At 39.1% G+C, this 17,119-nt stretch overlaps 1 protein-coding gene across 1 annotated transcript; it reads left to right on the top strand.

Moving 5' to 3' along the window:
* Nucleotides 1-503: 503 nt before the first annotated feature.
* Nucleotides 504-16,626, top strand: FHL2 (four and a half LIM domains 2). Its single transcript, XM_009578102.1, has 5 exons — nt 504-694; nt 8,574-8,748; nt 11,867-12,036; nt 14,041-14,227; nt 15,758-16,626. Exons 1-5 carry the CDS (start codon nt 539-541, stop codon nt 15,907-15,909), a joined length of 840 nt encoding a protein of 279 aa, XP_009576397.1. The 5' UTR covers nt 504-538; the 3' UTR covers nt 15,910-16,626.
* The last annotated feature ends 493 nt before the right edge of the window (nt 16,627-17,119 follow it).

The raw sequence follows: 17,119 nt of genomic DNA, 5'->3' as shown, positions 1-17,119 counted from the left end.
CGCTGCAGGGCAATGATTGCCAGACATTGGCTCACTGAGAATGTAAGAAGGAAGGAGCAGAAGCACGTAACAGTGGTGCCCAATAGCCTGTGCATGATTAAAGTCTACCAGCAATGCAAACCTTTGTCTTGCCTTATGGAAGAGATGTTGCTCCTTCTGAAGATAAGCTGGCTTATCCTCTTAATGTACTTGGCTCCCTCCATTCTCTACAGAGACAGCTTCTTGCTTTGGACCTGTTGGTCAAATCCCATGTGAATTCTTCAAACTCAGGATTTACTCCTCTCTCTCATCTCTAACACTAGCTCTGGTCAAAGACAGGTCAGTAGGTGGCTAAAGTAGATGGGCTATTGTCATTACGCAGCACTGCAAAATTTATATTGTATTCATTTATCTGACTGAAAGTTGAATTAAAATTGAGGTACAGTGTGATAAACAGGAATTGATAAACCTTTCTTGGGGGATTGGGTCAAGTGTAGCTCAGTCTGACAAGTGCCAATTTCTGTCTTCGTGACAGGATAGCTGAACTCCAGACACCAATATGACTGAACGCTTTGACTGCCACTACTGCAAAGAGTCCCTGTTTGGTAAGAAGTACATCCTGAGGGAGGACAGCCCCTACTGCGTGAAATGCTATGAAAACCTCTATTCCAACACCTGCGAGGAATGCAAGAAACCTATTGGCGCTGACTGCAAGGTATGCCAGATTTGTGTCTTGTTACAAAAATCTTGACAGAGTAGCCTTGATACATAGCTCTGAGACGTGGTGCTATCACCTGGAAGGATCCAGCTTAACAACTACCTAGGCGCTTCTTTGGTGGGAGAGTATGCTTTCTGCACCCCTGTATTTGCTTTTCACCACTTCACTTGGCAAACCCTTCTTTACCAGGCATGTTAATAGAAATGGAAGAACACCCCTTTCTTCCTGTAAGGCGTAGGATGATCTGATGATCTGATGTTAGAAAGTATCTCTAACTCATTAGGGATCTGGAAAGGTGGCAGAAGCTGATTTTGCCTACTTTTACGTCAGAGGGAGCTAAGCCACTGCTGGCTTTGCAGTGACCACAATTTAGTTGTCATCAAGAGACAAGACATGCTCAAGAAAAGCTGCCAACTCATGGACCAGAAAAATCTGGCTAATGCTGACCCAAGTAATAAGTCAGTTAGAACATAGTTAGAATAATTAACCTTTTAAGTGCAGAATGATGACAGTGGAGTCTAACTAAAGATTAGAAAGGGCAGAGCAGAGGCCTTGCTTGCTTGAGCTATGCACTGCTGCACCACATGGAAACACCTACCCGGTACAAATAAGGTGTGACCACCTGCACTTCTTTTAAATTAACCAAAACAACTGGAGTTCCTGCCAGTTTTACTCTGACTGAATGAAGACAGATGATATTTGAGCCATCCAGTGAAGTGTCTGTTGGACTGCTGCAGGGAGACTTCATCCAATATACATCTTCCTTGCACAAAATTGACCTGTTCAAAGTTGGCCAAGAGTTTCACTGACAGAGTGAGTTTGCACTAGAACAGCAATTTGCATTGCATGGCCATGGAATTCTTGACTGGTACAAGGAGGTCTGACGTTTGATTTGCTATATTGCTGATCCATACCTCTAGAAGCACCAATTAGTCCCTATTACTGATACTACCACTCTATCGCTAGTTCAGAGATAAAAAAATATATGCTTACTCAGATTGGGGAAAATAAATGTCTCGTATCTTCCAAATTGATCTATCTCACCCTATTGGCAAATCAGTAGGAAAGCCCCTTTCAGAAGCCTTAAAAAGGTGAGAATGTTTCACCGTCATGACAGGGAACTGGCAATAATCTGTAAGAGGGTATAAAACTGCCAGCTTTCCTACAGCTCATAAATATTCAGATGAGAGAAGAGATATAGCTGGCCTGACCTGGAAAAGCAAAATATTTCTGCCCCATTCCAGAATCTGCTTTTGTTTTAAGGTCTTTTTCTAATCCCCTGAGAAGATATTTCCATGTGTTGATACTCAAGAATTTAAAAACTTGGACCGGCTTCAAAAAATCTCGGACAAAGTATTCAGGAATTAATCAGGCTGAACTTTTCAACCCAGATTTATGGATTTAGGGAGTGTGGGTGTTATCCGATATACTGCTTTTTTGTACTTTTAAGCAATACACACTCTAATAGCAGATAGAAAAAAAAGCCCTAATTGTCTGCAATACAAGAACATTTTATACATGTAAAGAACCAGAACTATATGTGGAAAGCACAACTATAAGATAGTAAATAAAGATTTCTTAAAGAGCTATAAAGTGTAGCAGCAACAAATGTGTCCTTTTTTGTTTCTGTGATTGCTGTTTGTGCCTCTCCGTGTTTTATGCTGCAGCTTTTGAACCTGTTGACCAATTTTAACCAAATTCTGAGAGATAGAAAAAAGTTGCAAACTTAAATTCCTACAAGTTTTCTGAAAAAAAACCATGTGGCTAGAAAAAGAGATCCTATTAATGTTCCCACTGAGAGGAAAAGTAGAGTAGTTTTTCAATGACAGTAATAGATGCTAGAGAATACATTTGAGAGAGCCCTTGTAAGTGCCTCCGCCACAAGATAAGTTTCAGGAGAAGCTTGTGCACTGTATGACTGAGCATAATTCAGCGATGAAACACAATGCCACAAAAAACCATGCTTCTGCTCCTCATTAAACTGCATATATACATAGGTATATAAACACATAAGAAATATACACATATATACATACACAAGATATATATGTATGTATTTTTATATGTATCTTTTTACATACTGCATTTGAATTTTCCCCTGAGCAAAGAAGATAAAGTGTGTTTGGGAATAAAACCAGTATGTTTACTGCATGTACAAAATGGACTCCACATTTATTTGTATGTTCTGACATAGCCTTTATACAGCTTTAAAATTTGGAACTAAAACCTAATGGAGTGACAGTATTATCAGAAAGGGTCACATCCAGGCCTCAGCATCTGGCAGGGGCACCCACCCTCACATCTACATTACAACCTGTAGCTCTCACCTCACATCCTCCTTTGCAAGTCCCTTCCTGGCCACCGCTGTTCCTCTACACAGAGAAGTGCTGAACTGAGAACCCCGCTGCAGTTGAGATGTTCCTATTTTCACCCTCAGAAGAATTTTCGTCTTGAGAATTGCTATATAGTTAGTCTACAGATGTTTCTTAGGACTTGCAAAACGTGAGACTAAAGACTAGGGTTAAGATTTGGAGTTCCTGATTCCTTAAGAGTGCAAAGCAAGAATTAGCTTTGATAGCATCTTAAATGCTTATTTGCCTGGGTCAAAATTACTGTACAAAACCAAACAAACAAAGTGCACCAAAGTAAAACAGGTGTGGACAAGAGGACAGCCAGCTCTCTGTCTCTGACACTACTGTAGTGTATCTGCACTGGTGCACAGCATCATGTCACCCGAGTTGAATTTAAGCCTGCTCAGACACTGGTAGTACTCCAACTTTGACAGCAATGGGCTCTGAGAGGGTCAAACTGATGCCAGATTTTCACCTTGTGTTTTAGCTATGACACAGAAAGCCCATAAGACAACTATCCTGAAGACAAGCTTTCTTTGAATTCAAATCAGGAGAGAATTTGCTTCACCATCTTTCAATCTTCCTATAGTAATTTATGGGTATCTATGAATATAACTGAGTAATAACTAATTTGTTCTTTACTTTAAATGAGTTTTTTTGCATTAAAAAAAAACCTGAATGACAACATGTGTCTGAATGACACCTTTGGACTTAGGCCATTTTGTTAACTGTAAACAATTCTAGCTGATGTTTATGAAACCTTCACAGACAGATTAAAAGTGTCATATACTGAGCGGTAGGAGGCACTGGCAGGCAGCAGAAAAACACGATGCCATTTCTCTCACAGCTGTTACACATTATCCGTATGCCAACAGGTAGTAATAGAAATTTACTGTTTCTAAAAAGAATTGGCATTTCGTCACCTACGTCCCTGGTGAACGCTCACCACGCCTACAGTTTCGTGCTTCTTTCTGGAAATCCATCCATTATGTTCTCATTTGCTTAACTGAAGTGTGACTTTTGGTTGATTTTAGCTTTTTTAGTAGTTTCCTTGCAGGCCGTATAGCACAGAAACCATCACAAATACAGGAAATACTTAGAGTAATCCAGTGTTTAATGCAGTCCACAAGTTGGCCTTGGCAAGCAGGAGGGGGTGAAAACTCTCTGCAAAATGTGAGAATGAAATGGATTGTGAGATAAAGCTAATGTGTCAGCACGCAGGCCAAAAATTAATAAAAAGGGTCGGTTTTACACTCAAACTAAACAAAAAAATAAAGCCTCCAGTAATGTGGATCAGGAAAGGGAGAAAATATTTGTTTTTCAAATTTTTAATGTTTAAACCTTGTCTTGAGTTACAACAGTTTTTCAGTGCATTACTGAACATCAGACTAGTTGTTGTGAAGTGGAATGGTAAAAGAGGCAGATACCTTCATCTCCTCATATCCTTAAGGGGCAGGGTTCAGCACAATATCACTGATTTTTACCTTTTCTAAACATGCTTTTCATAGGGAAGTATACCAGTCTAACATATTTGTTTTGCTACAGAGTGTACGTGGCTAAAATCTGTACAGCATTTGTTGTCATACCCCATTTCCTCTGCTCAACCTTCTGAAAAGAGCATTGCGGCAAGCAAAAAAGTCTGATGTAGTCGTCATTCATGAACAAACATACACAGTTACTCTTCTGGTAATAATCTCTCTGATCTCCCTCTTCCTGTTGGGTCCCTTTTGAAAGCCAGTTCGGGAGAAAAGGTAATACCTAATGGCCTTAAGTTTACTTAGACTTATAATGCCAGAGTAGAAGACAATGCAGTTGCAGGGTAAGAGGAGTCTATGCTTAACCCACTTACCTGGTAACTCCAGTCTTGGGGCTCTTCTAGTTCAAAAAACAAAAGAAGTCACCCGCAGTCCCAGCGTAGAGGCCCAATGAACCATGCTGGATCAAAACTACGCAGAACTATGGATGAGCTATAAAATGTGATTTTGCCAATGTTGAAAACAGTTATCTTGACAAAGTTTTCTTTGGGGATGACAGGATGAAAATAAAATTGTTTAAAAAGCACTTAATGGCTTTTCAAAACCATAAGTTTCAGACCCATTTGGGTTTGGGGATGACTCTAAAGTTTTGGATAGAAATAGGATCTGCATTAAGTTTTGCTTGCACCATATCCTTACAGTCAGTCATCTGAGTGAGTACAAAGGACCTCCACTTGGCCCACTCTCTGACATCTGTTTGAGAAACATCCACCATTCATTTGCTTGTCCCAAGGAAAGCCAAGCTGAAACTTTCAGCTGGGGCTGATTTCGCAGACCAGGCTGAGAAAACATCCATTCAAATTTGAGTAGTTTCAGGTTTTGCTAATCTGGTTACTTTTTATCTTCAAATGAAACCAGATAAGGGAAAGATTATCTTCCATGTTCGGAAGAAATGTAACTGAATGAAGTGTTAAGTATTTCTCCCTGCAAATTCTGCTGTGGGATTTATCACAGCTCTGCAGAGCCAGGCATTGCTCTCCTCCCCTTCTCTTTTCACTAGAAGCACATCTGGAACTGATCTGGTGCTCTCTGCACTTCAGCTGCAAATCACTTGTACAGGACAGACCATGTCCATGAGCATCTGCATGCATGCATCTCTATATATGTAAACACTGTTCCACTTCTCAAATTTTAATCTACGGTAATTCTTCAGTCTCTTATCTGTGTTTATGTGTGCTTTATCTAACAAGAACATTTGGCTGTCAGTTTTCATAGATAGATGCACAGATTGATCACAAAAAGTCATTCTCCAGATTTCTTTTAGGCAACATAGGAAGCTGCATTTAAAACTACAGTTAAAATATGTAGCACCAGGGGCTCGTTTCCCTCAGGCTGCATAAAGCGGCTGAGAAGTCATGCTCATCAATATTTTAAGGATACACTCCAGTTCTGAATCCACAATAGTAATTTTATTAGTTCTTCCTGGAAATCCATGCAATAAACAGGAATTAGTTGTATATCACTTGTACCTTCTGCTGGAACAGATTTATTTGGGTTACTATCAGCTAGTGTAACCTAGAGCTCACACACCTAGAGTAAACCTAATGCTCTTTCAGTTTAACTGAGGACCAGCCTAACAGTCAGACAAGCTTGGAGTCAGTTTTGCACATGCAACTTCTCCAGTGTAGAATCTGTTCCAGATCAATACAAGCACAGCTTATGTACAAGCCAAAGGCTCCAGTTAGACACACAACACACTGAAGCAGACCAAACCTGATTTCTGGTGACTTTACTGCACTGACCTAAGAACAATCATGGTGCAGAAATGGTTTCATCAGTACCTTGAACTTCCTTGCTTTGGATGTGACAGATTCAGAGAGAGAAAGCCATTTCATTGGTCTATTATTCTGCTGCAGGCATGTCAAAGCCAGACATCTTACACTCCCTCTACATTCAAAGACAGTATCTGTTATAATCATCCAAGGTAGCTAAAGATTATTCAAGTCCATCTGTATCTCGGGTACTCTGGGTTGTAGTTGCGCTTCGTCGCTTTGCCATGATGAAATATCTGCTACTTTCACCTACCCAGCTAGTGTCTTTACAAGCTGCCATCATAACTGACTCAAGGATCAAACCTTTCATCATTGACACCTAATCCTTGTCTCCATTACTCCTCTTCTAAAAGGCACGCACCTTCTCCAGGGTATAATTTCATTGATAAAACAAGGCAAAACAAAAGCAGGTAACAGCATATGAATTTTGGAGATAAAAAACAGCTTGCAGAATATTGCAAAAAGAGGAGAAAGGCATCAAGTGGGAAAGAGACAAGAGAAAGAAAAACAGATCTGTTGTCATTCTATTTTCTAGCAGGCAAATTCCACATTTTGGAAAACTCTGTTGGCTGTATGTTGTATTTTTCTGTTGAAAATACTATTCCCCTCTGAGATCAGATTTAGGCTGATCTCTTTAAATTTCATTTAAAGAGAAAAAAATGTAAATAACTTCCAAAGAAGGTTTTTTTCATTTTGCTATTGGAAAAGATTAAAATTTTACAGTCAGAAATATGGGTTGTTTCAAAAGGAGTTAGCTGAGATGAATAGACAAGTTGAATAAACAACTGTCTGAACGCTGTAAAGTAGGAGGCTTCTGTATTCTACCGCAGAGTGCGGCCTCTGAGATGAAAGACACATTGGGTACCAATTGTTACTCATAGTGATTTAAGAAATTTAGGTGAGTAGCGCAGATTCCAAACAAAAAGTCTTTATTGCATGGTCAAATTCTGATTGAAGTTACTAGAATTTAACAAGCTATTACACATCAGCTGAGCTAGGCAAGACTATTTCAGTGTTTCCTGTTAGCTATATATGAGAACAAGGCTCCTGCAGACATACCGTGTGGTTATTTTAGGTTAACCAAAATCCAAAAATTTGTTTGCCTTGGGCTAAGATTGCACATTTGGAGTTACCCGTGACTGTACTCACTGACGTAGAGCACCTTAGGCCAGATTATGTTTGAACATTTCTTGATGCTTCCATTTTCACAATTAAAAAATCTGATATTCTACAACTTATTCTTTTCCTTCAGTTAACCAGATTAATTCAGTGCTTGTAATTAATACATAGTGGAACTGGAGCTAGAACCTGAGAAGTTATTTCTGCTGAATTTTTACACTTCCCATTCACGATGATATAGCCCTTCACACTCCCACCTCAAACCGAAGCCTATATATTTTGGGGTAGACATCCTTTCTTTTAATGATCTAAGCTCCATTTTGTTTGAAGTCCAAAGACACAGTTCAAGAGTTACATGATTAGGCCACCTTAATTTAAATTTTAAAAGGCACAATCCATCCCTTTAAGTCACAATTTTTAGAAGGACCATTTTTTTTAAACAATAAAAGTTCCACTGCGGAGAGTATTTTAAATACTTAGGTGCCCATGCTAATCCCTTGGCCAGAGTGTTCTGGATCACTGGCTGCAGGTATGAAATCATCTCTCGTCTTTCAGCCTGATCCACGTTTGAAACATAGGTAAACCAAAACACAAGGGTCAGTAAAAATGAGTTGCAGTGAAAAAAAATAAAGGAACAGAGATCAGACCAATTCCACCCTTCATGTAAATCTGTTGAACTAATAAACACCAGAAAGAATTGGGAAAAGGATTTCTGTCCTTTGAAATGACCTAGAAATCAACAATAGCTAAGACAAACAGGGGAAGTCTATTATATCTATAAGGTTAACAAGTTTTAATCTGACTCAGAAATGGGGCTTTACTCTCAAAGGAAATACCTAAATGAAACTAGTTGTTCTTCTGCCACATACAAAAAATGAAGGTTATCTTGAACTGAAAAAGGGTCGATAGTTGTCATGAGCTGTTCTTGGTTATCATAGCAAAATAAGTTCACCTTCATCAGAACATTTTGTTTTCTTGAGCTGTGAGAATTAGCCTCAGCTCCTGGCTGTGGTTCAGATTTGGACGTGTTTGCATTCTCTGAGCTTCCAGTTGAGCAAACTATTCATTCCGCTTACTCTGTGGTTTTGGATTTCTACAGGATCTGTCTTACAAGGACCGCCACTGGCATGAAACCTGCTTCCACTGCTTCCAGTGCAAGAATTCATTGGTGGACAAACCTTTTGCCGCAAAAGAGGAATATCTACTTTGTACTGATTGCTACTCCAACGAATACTCTTCCAAATGTAATGAGTGCAAGAAGACTATCATGCCAGGTTAGGATGCTCACTTTTTGGACTAAGGAAAGATTAGGCTAAATATCAAGCCCAAACTCAGCAACTTTTGTGACAAATGTTTTTCCTTGACTATCTCTGCTAAGTCATGGTGAACTTTGTAAAATACAGTTGATGGTGCATTCTAAGTAATTTCCATGACCAGAACACGTAATTTTCATAAGGGAGCATGATAGAACTGTTAGTCACATGAAGTGGATTACTCTTGAAAATTAGTATTTATTTCATTTAGCATTTTTGCTAATGGGATTTATAATTTTCTACAGCAGTATTCATGAAAAGGCTTTTGATGGCTGGACTAAAATCAACTAAAATTGATTTTCTGTCCAATCCCAACTTTGAACTCCGTCTTGATTGGCTTCCACTGCTTGAAGATCAGAAGGAGCTTGTAAATTTAACAGCTTGCTTAATTCACGATTTAGTTTTTTATGTAATTACTTTAAATCTAGCTTCTCCTATGAAAATGAAAAATTGGTTGAAGTGCCTCTAAGGTCTTTCTTGAGCACAAAGATATGAAAAAACAGGAAAGAGATATTTTCTTTTTTAACATGAAACATGAGATTATAGTAATAGATTGCTAAAACCTCATCTGCTCATGTCAATACTATAGCATTCTGTGATGATTTGAGGGCTTAAAGTGGAAGGAATATTGGTCCAGAAATAAAATATTAAAAGGCAGTTGGAAGAATCCATGTACATGCTCCATAACGATTACTAGTTACTTTTTCCAGTAAAATTTTTCCTTGGCTGGTTCTGACATTGATCATCTTAGACAAAAGCTGAAAACCACAATGTTGTGCACCCAAGGTGTAAAAATTAGGGCTTGATGATGAAATAGGACATATAAATAAAACCAACAATGATATTTAAAAGCAGATGGCCCTATCCATTCATGAGTTTAGGCATCTCCTTCTATTATTCCATGTGTACCTGTTTTTACTGATACAGCACTAACAACTGACATGTTTCGGAATAGCCAGTGCTAGCTTTAAAGCTGGAACTGCATATATGTATCTATTTTTAAGATTGTTCATCAAATTTACCCCCATGATCAGTGAGCTTATTTACCGAATGGATCTCTTCTTGCCTATTATGCCAGCTATAGATTGGTAAGTATTAATGGAGGCTGGATTCAGCAACCCTTCTTCTTTTATAATCTGAAACAGAATAAATCAATTTTTATGAAGCTTTACAACCACCAACTGGTCTTTAGCTGCTTACTTAAGATAGCTGTGATGTCACCACATTCAGAGACCAGTACACCCAGCATGTATTTTCTACTTACACAGCACACCGTGTTAGTACAGGAGCTATACCAGAGCACTATGATCACCAACTGAAGCGTAATTCATTTTAAAAGAACCAGCAAGCGGTTGGATACCCTTTACGCAGACTGTTAATGCTACACTTGCCTTTTGCTTTGCTCCACTAAATGTACAATTTAGATTTAATAAAGCATTATCATGACATGCCCATTAAATACTAAAGTAACTACAAGCTTGATCTTTCAGTCCTTCTGCAATCTAAACTCCCACTGACTTCAGTCCAGCAGCTAAAAGGCAGGGGGAGCCCTGTTTGGAGTTTCAGTGACAACACAATCCCAAAGAGAGAACAGCTAAGGATGTGAAAATAGAATTCTAGACTATTAAAAAAAAAAATTACCCACATCTCCTTTTTCCAGAACATCATTCCTTCAAGGACTGATTTATTTGCTCCTTGGTATGACATAGAAAGTTACCAGTGCAGAGAGGGCATAATTCTTAAAAGGTGCCCATTAATAAAATGGATCAGAAATATTCAAGCATGTAAGCATCAGGCAGAAAGATAATTAACAGTTCACTTACTACACTCCTGCAAGTCAATTCTTTAAAAAAAAAAAAAAATAATCCTGAAGTATGCCTCTGGGCAGAATTTAATGAGACAGAAAAAGAAGAAAAATATGCGACTAGTAAACAAAGAGGAATTAATGCTTGTGAAGGGAAAGATGGTAAAACTTCACCCTGCAGCAACGGGGGTGGGGAGAGTTGGCACCAAAGGGGTTAGCGTGGTTCTTCATCATTAGCCAACACGATCAGCTTGTCAGTCTTCCAAGCACTTCACATCACGTTTGTTGCTACAAGCTTCAAGAGTAATGCAGAACTGTAGGAGCATCATTTGTTCGTTTTCCCTTCTGGCCAGTATCCAATATTCTGACTCAAACTGGTACATAGGAAATTATATAGTGTGCAAAAAAATTTGTCCATATAATAGGGCATCTCCAATTTCCTGGAAGGGCTCAGAGTCCACCTGTCATACAGTGGACTGAATCTGCAAAGTACGGTATCTGTACCCTAAAACTTCATTCTAGACAAGTACATTTAGCTCCTAACTGCCATACCACTTTTCTGCTTTTCAGTAAAGGATTGTTTAAAGATTTTTCTTTTTTTCACATTGCAACTATGGTTTAAATACAACTGAAGACAGAGAGAAAGTTTCTTTCTTACTGGAAGTTTCAAGAGACAAAAAAACATTTAGGATAGGTGTTGCAGAGCTGGAAACCATTGCAAATTTATAGTGGACCTCAGTGAGGACAGGAACAAGACCCCAGAGCAGATATGAAATAATCCTTTGTCTCAGACAGTTGACTACACTTTATTGGGAAAGGGAGGCAAGAAGCTTGCCAGGAATTAACCAAGTATCTTGAAGCTGTCTGGAAAAGAAACAAAAGGGACTTGGAATGAACGAAGTCAAACTTTAATGAGGAATGGCCTTACCTTCACTCAGTACTAACAGCAGCTTTTATTGGTGTCTCGCCAATTCCCTAGAATCTTCCTGTGCGTTAGAATTCATTATTAACTCTAATAATGCCACAGAAAGCTGTCCTAAGCCTTCATTATTAGCAGTAAATGTTTCTCTTCTTTATAGGAGGAGAAGAACCACTCACCCTCCAAAAACTTTAAGTGTTACCCAATACCATGCAAAGCTGGTAGGAACATGAAATAGCCTCTAGCTCATAGCTGCACTGCTGATTGACTGACAGCCAGCTGTCAGGCAAACAAGAGCTACAAATTGCATCCATCTCAGCCAGAAGAAGTTCAGTTGATGTTCTGTCTCATTACAGGTACTCGGAAGATGGAATACAAGGGCAACAGCTGGCACGAGACCTGCTTTATCTGCTACCGCTGCCAACAGCCTATTGGGACAAAGAGTTTCATCCCTAAGGACAATCAAAACTTTTGCGTACCCTGCTATGAAAAGCAGTTTGCCATGCAGTGCGTCCAATGCAAGAAGGTAGTGCTCTTCTTTTACTTACCTAAAACCTAAAGGGTTGAAGTCCATCCCATTTTACGTCCAAGTATGTAGCATATCTTGTTTTTCCAGGTGTGTTAAAAGATTCAGAATCAACTGATTTTAGGAGATGATATAATTTCAGTTCCCATCCTGCACCAGGCACAGCATTTACTACAAGGAGAATTCTCTTACTCAGGGTTAAAGATCCCTTTGTATTGAAAGCATACAGAGAACATGTTTTAAAACAAAACAAAACAAAATAAAAACTCTGCAGTGGAATAACCTCATCCCAGTATAACCCATCATATATCATATACCTAAACTTTTCAACTGGAAGGAAGATAGGCTAACACTGATCATTTTTTAATATTCTAATGAAGTTCAGGACAGAGAGATAAGCTTTACACAGAGCAAATGCTGTTCCTGGAATAAACACTAGTAAACTCATTATGCTCAGGAGTACAACTTTCTAGGCTAAGGACCTTTTATTTGTGAATTTCCTAAATTCTATACACAGACACTGATAAGGATTTTAGAATTCTTTCCTAAAAAGAATCGTCTCATCAGGATGAGACGATCATCATTTAGGATGAGAGGAAGTGGCCTCAAGTTGCGCCAAGGGAGGTTTAGACTGGACATTAGGAAAAACTTCTTTACTGAAAGAGTGGTCAGGCCTTGGACCAGGCTGCCCAGGGAAGTGGTTGAGTCACCATCCCTGGAGGTATTTAAAAGACGTGTAGATGAGGCGCTTAGGGACATGGTTTACTGGGCATGGTAGTGTTGGGTTGTCGGTTGGACTCGATGATCTTAGAGGTCTTTTCCAACCTTAATGATTCTATGATTCTATGATTCTATCACTTATGGAACTAACAAATCCCGGTTTCCTATGGATATACGCATAAGCAAAGACAATCAAAACTATGGCTATATCCACAGTAACTTCCCTTTCCCACTGCCACTGTTTCCTCTTTGTCTCCCTTTACCCTCTGCGTGCTTCCAGCCACCACCTCTGCCCACACTACCCAGACTTTCTTCCATGTGTGCTACCTGCTCGTTTGCCTTTCCAGTCAAGCACAGCTGCAGTCTGGTCAGACATACTAGCTGGCCAGAAATGACTGCATCTTTGCTGCTGCACAGGCAAAACAATACAGATAAAGGCTAAATTTTTCTTTCAGCTTTTGACCTAAAGTATACCTAATTACCTTCACTACCTCCTATCCATCTATCAATTCTCTGAAGCTTCTAGGAGTTTCCCATCTTAAAAACTCTGTCTAGTGTCCAATTTTAACCACATTTGAGAACAGGCTCAAAAATACTTGGGAAAGAGGCAAAGACACAGTTGAATACACATATTAGGTAGCATGATCACATACAAGCCTGATTCCCAGGGAATCTCCCTTTAGGGAAGAAAGGAAGAAAAATTAAACTGACCAATTTTACAGCCACCTTAGGAATACTCAAAGGATCAAAAAAAGTTCAGTTTGTCTAACATCAGGGGAGCTGGTTTTGTAGGCAACAACTTGTCATAAGAGAAAAACCCCAGACAAAGTCCAGAGAAGCAGAAAGCAAAGACTTCAGCTAAAATTTGAAATAAAACAGTCTTTGCAAGGAAAGTAACGGGGAGGTTGAAACACATAAGGTAGCTCCTTCACCATGAAGGTGAAGGAACAGAGATGAGACAAATCCTAGCACACGCATATGAAAAGCAACATACAAAGAGTAGCTTTAAAAACCAAGAGGACAATTGAGAGTAAGATTATACAATTCATGGAGAATAAAGTACTTTTAGTATGGGGCTTCTTTGTATAAATTAGGAAATTGTAATAAATCACTAGCATGATTTTCTCAGGGTCAACTCCAGCCAAAAAGATGATTTTGCTGCTGTTAAGCCTTCTTTCCCTCCTCCTACCCACAAAAACCTCATCACCCTTCCTCTCTACCAAATCAAGATACAAACCTGCCACCCTCAAGAAAACACTTTCTGTCTTAATTTCCATAAAACAGGCTATCACTACAGGAGGCGTTACTTACCGGGAGCAGCCGTGGCATAAGGAGTGCTTCGTTTGTACTGGATGCAAGAAGCAGTTGTCTGGACAACGCTTTACCTCCAGGGATGAGTTCGCATATTGCCTGAGCTGCTTCTGCAACCTCTATGCCAAAAAGTGTGCTGGATGCACAAACCCAATCAGTGGTAGGTCTCTCGTGGCCAGTGCCTTTAAATTTTGTTGTTTTTTTTTTTTTCAATGAACTGCTTCTAATATTAAAAATGGTTCAAGAATTCATTCTGAATAACTTGAGAGACTCAAGACACTATACAATTCAAGATGTGTGAAAATTAAATACTTATGATGCCTTTCAAGTGCTTAACAAAAAGAAATGAAAGAGGTCCTTAAATTGAAGTTTCCTCCTTTTCATGGAACATGGTGGACACACAGTAACAGAGCTACACATGTAACGGGATATGCATGTTCTGCACATCATTCCACTTGCGTTCATTAGAGGGATCACTGACCTCAGCAACAACAGTCCTTCCGCCAGCAGAAAGTGTCTAACTGGCTTATACCTCGTGTTGTAGCACAGACCATTTCTTCCCTGACTTTTCAGGACAGCAATTGAGAAATCACAAGGCTTTTAGATACTGCTTTCCAGTACAAGAGTAATTAAAGGAGCAACTGTGCCGAGCTTTACTATGAAACACTTAGCATAAAAATATAACTTCCTCCATGAAGTAATCAACATTTAACAGCATGATCCATACAGTCCAAGACTGCAAATCTGAGTTGTATCTGGACCACTTTATCTATTGTTACTGCTCTGCCCTACGCCTGTCCCTCACTAACATATGCTTGATTGCATAGCTCCTAGAAAAGTCAGTGCATAACGCCACCGGTACTGTTTTCTGTTCGTGTGAAAGAAGCATTTCTCTTTTCAATATTGCACTCCTCTCTATCATATGCTGTTTTTTCAAAATGTTGCTACTAAAGGCAAAACACAACAAAAACCCCTCTCATCAGGTAAGAGAGATGCCCAACTAAATCTTTTCACTGACTTCCAGCTAGTCATACCAATGCATCATATTCAAACATCATGATCTTTTATTTCTTGTCATTTCTGAGGTTAAGCAAGAGATAATTACTACTAAACGACATCTGTCCCTTTTCTCTCTTTTCCTGTACAACTTCAATACCCCTTATGATAACCTCCTTAGATTAAAACTCCTGAAAGTTTTTTGCTAACCTGCTTCTTTTCTTGAGGCACTCTTCCTTCAAAGCGATGAATCAAGTCATGACGCAACCTGTCAGATTTTCTTAATGACCTAAATGCATTTTTACAGAAAAAAATTAACTTACTCGGACGCCATAAAGCATTCTGTAAAAAACTATCAGACTTCTGTTCAGAGGCAGTTGCTTTCCTTTTCTTCTGCTGTATATCGTAGTGCCATCCCTTGAAAGTTCCTTTCTGCCATTATCACCAGTGATAACAGTCTAGTTCACTAACTTAGCTGAAAGCAACAGAACTATTTGAGGATGAAAATATTACTTGCTACAGAATAAGGGTAGCAAAATTAGCACAGCAACAAATAGATTTGTCACAATGGCATTTTTTCACTACCATATGTCAGATCTCCAAAGCAATCCCTGAGGGAAGTCTAAAATAGCATCAGTTGAGGGCTGTGTGCTATTCTTTTTTTTGTAACAGAATGCTTTTGGTTTTCAAACAGGACTCGGAGGAACCAAGTACATCTCCTTTGAAGAACGGCAGTGGCATAATGATTGCTTTAACTGTAAGAAGTGCTCTCTCTCGTTAGTGGGTCGTGGCTTCCTCACGGAAAGGGATGACATCCTTTGCCCTGAATGTGGGAAGGATATTTAAAGCTCAAAATAAGAGGTGGGGAGAGGGGAGAAAAGCCATGCTTACAATATATAGTCTGAAATACACGGATGTTCGGAACTAGCTTTGCCACTCTGTGTTTTGCTGTACTATTAACATCACTTAACTTTTTTCCTCAAACTCTCCAAATCTGGAGGGAAAACAACTTCAAAATCTCTAGTAGCAGTGTTGGTGTTTAAGATTTCTACAGCTAACCAAAACTAATGCAAAACCTGAGATGTAAAACCATTTGGGTGTTATTGACATTACATACTCCTTTGGGTTGTTGTTTTTTTGCCTTCCACTAAATATTCCAGTTACAAGCAAGTGATACAGTTCAAGGATTACAATGGCCACACACAATACATTCATAGATGGATATTCAGGGTGAAACCCTCAGCCCACGGCAAACACCATTCAATTTCAATAAGGCTGTGGTCTCACCTCAGTGTTCTTGAGCTATGTGACTAGTGTGTGCTGTCAAGTGTGTAGAAAGACCGCGAACGTAGAGGGTGTTTAAGTGTACAAGGATTTGTGCCATGCCATAAAGAGATAACGATAAAACAGTTGAAATGGGAGTGCTTCATAACAGGTACTTATTTTATTGCATGACTAGCTGATCATTGTGTGAAGTACAAGTTCTGATTGACAGTGTCAGTATTACAGTTAGTCGACATTACACTGCACATTGTATTTTTAAAAATAAAATCATTTAAACCAAAATTGTGATTGTGCTTTAATTGTATTTACATATTAGATATTTACAAATAAAATGCTTTCACAGTCTGAAGAAACACAATGTAAGAGCCATACAAACACAACCCTTTTTGCACCCAGTTATTATGAAACTGTGGAGTTTTGACAATCCTCATACGGGCCCTGCTGATACAACATAGTCTTCTACTAACTGAAATCAGTGGGAAAATTATCAGCAAAACTGAACAACTGTATGAAAACACTGAATTGACTGCTGCTAATAAAAATGTGTTCATAGGCTCTGAACTCAAAACCAAAATATTACTGTTCTCAGCAAGCAAGGAGGTCGACACAACTCAAAAGACATTTAATCTTTGCAAAAGTCAGAAGTTTAACTCCTATACTAGGGCATGCTTTAATTTTGTTCTGTATTGCAATACGTAACACTCTCTGCTCTAGCATAATTTCTGCTACGTTTGCTGCAAAGGCAACTGTCAACAACAGCATGCTGGCAGGA

Source organism: Fulmarus glacialis, unplaced genomic scaffold, assembly GCF_000690835.1.
Source record: "Fulmarus glacialis isolate BGI_N327 unplaced genomic scaffold, ASM69083v1 scaffold41355, whole genome shotgun sequence".
Classification (NCBI taxonomy): domain Eukaryota; kingdom Metazoa; phylum Chordata; class Aves; order Procellariiformes; family Procellariidae; genus Fulmarus; species Fulmarus glacialis.
Note: the sequence above shows the minus strand (reverse complement) of the source record. Positions and strands in the feature narration are given on the sequence as shown.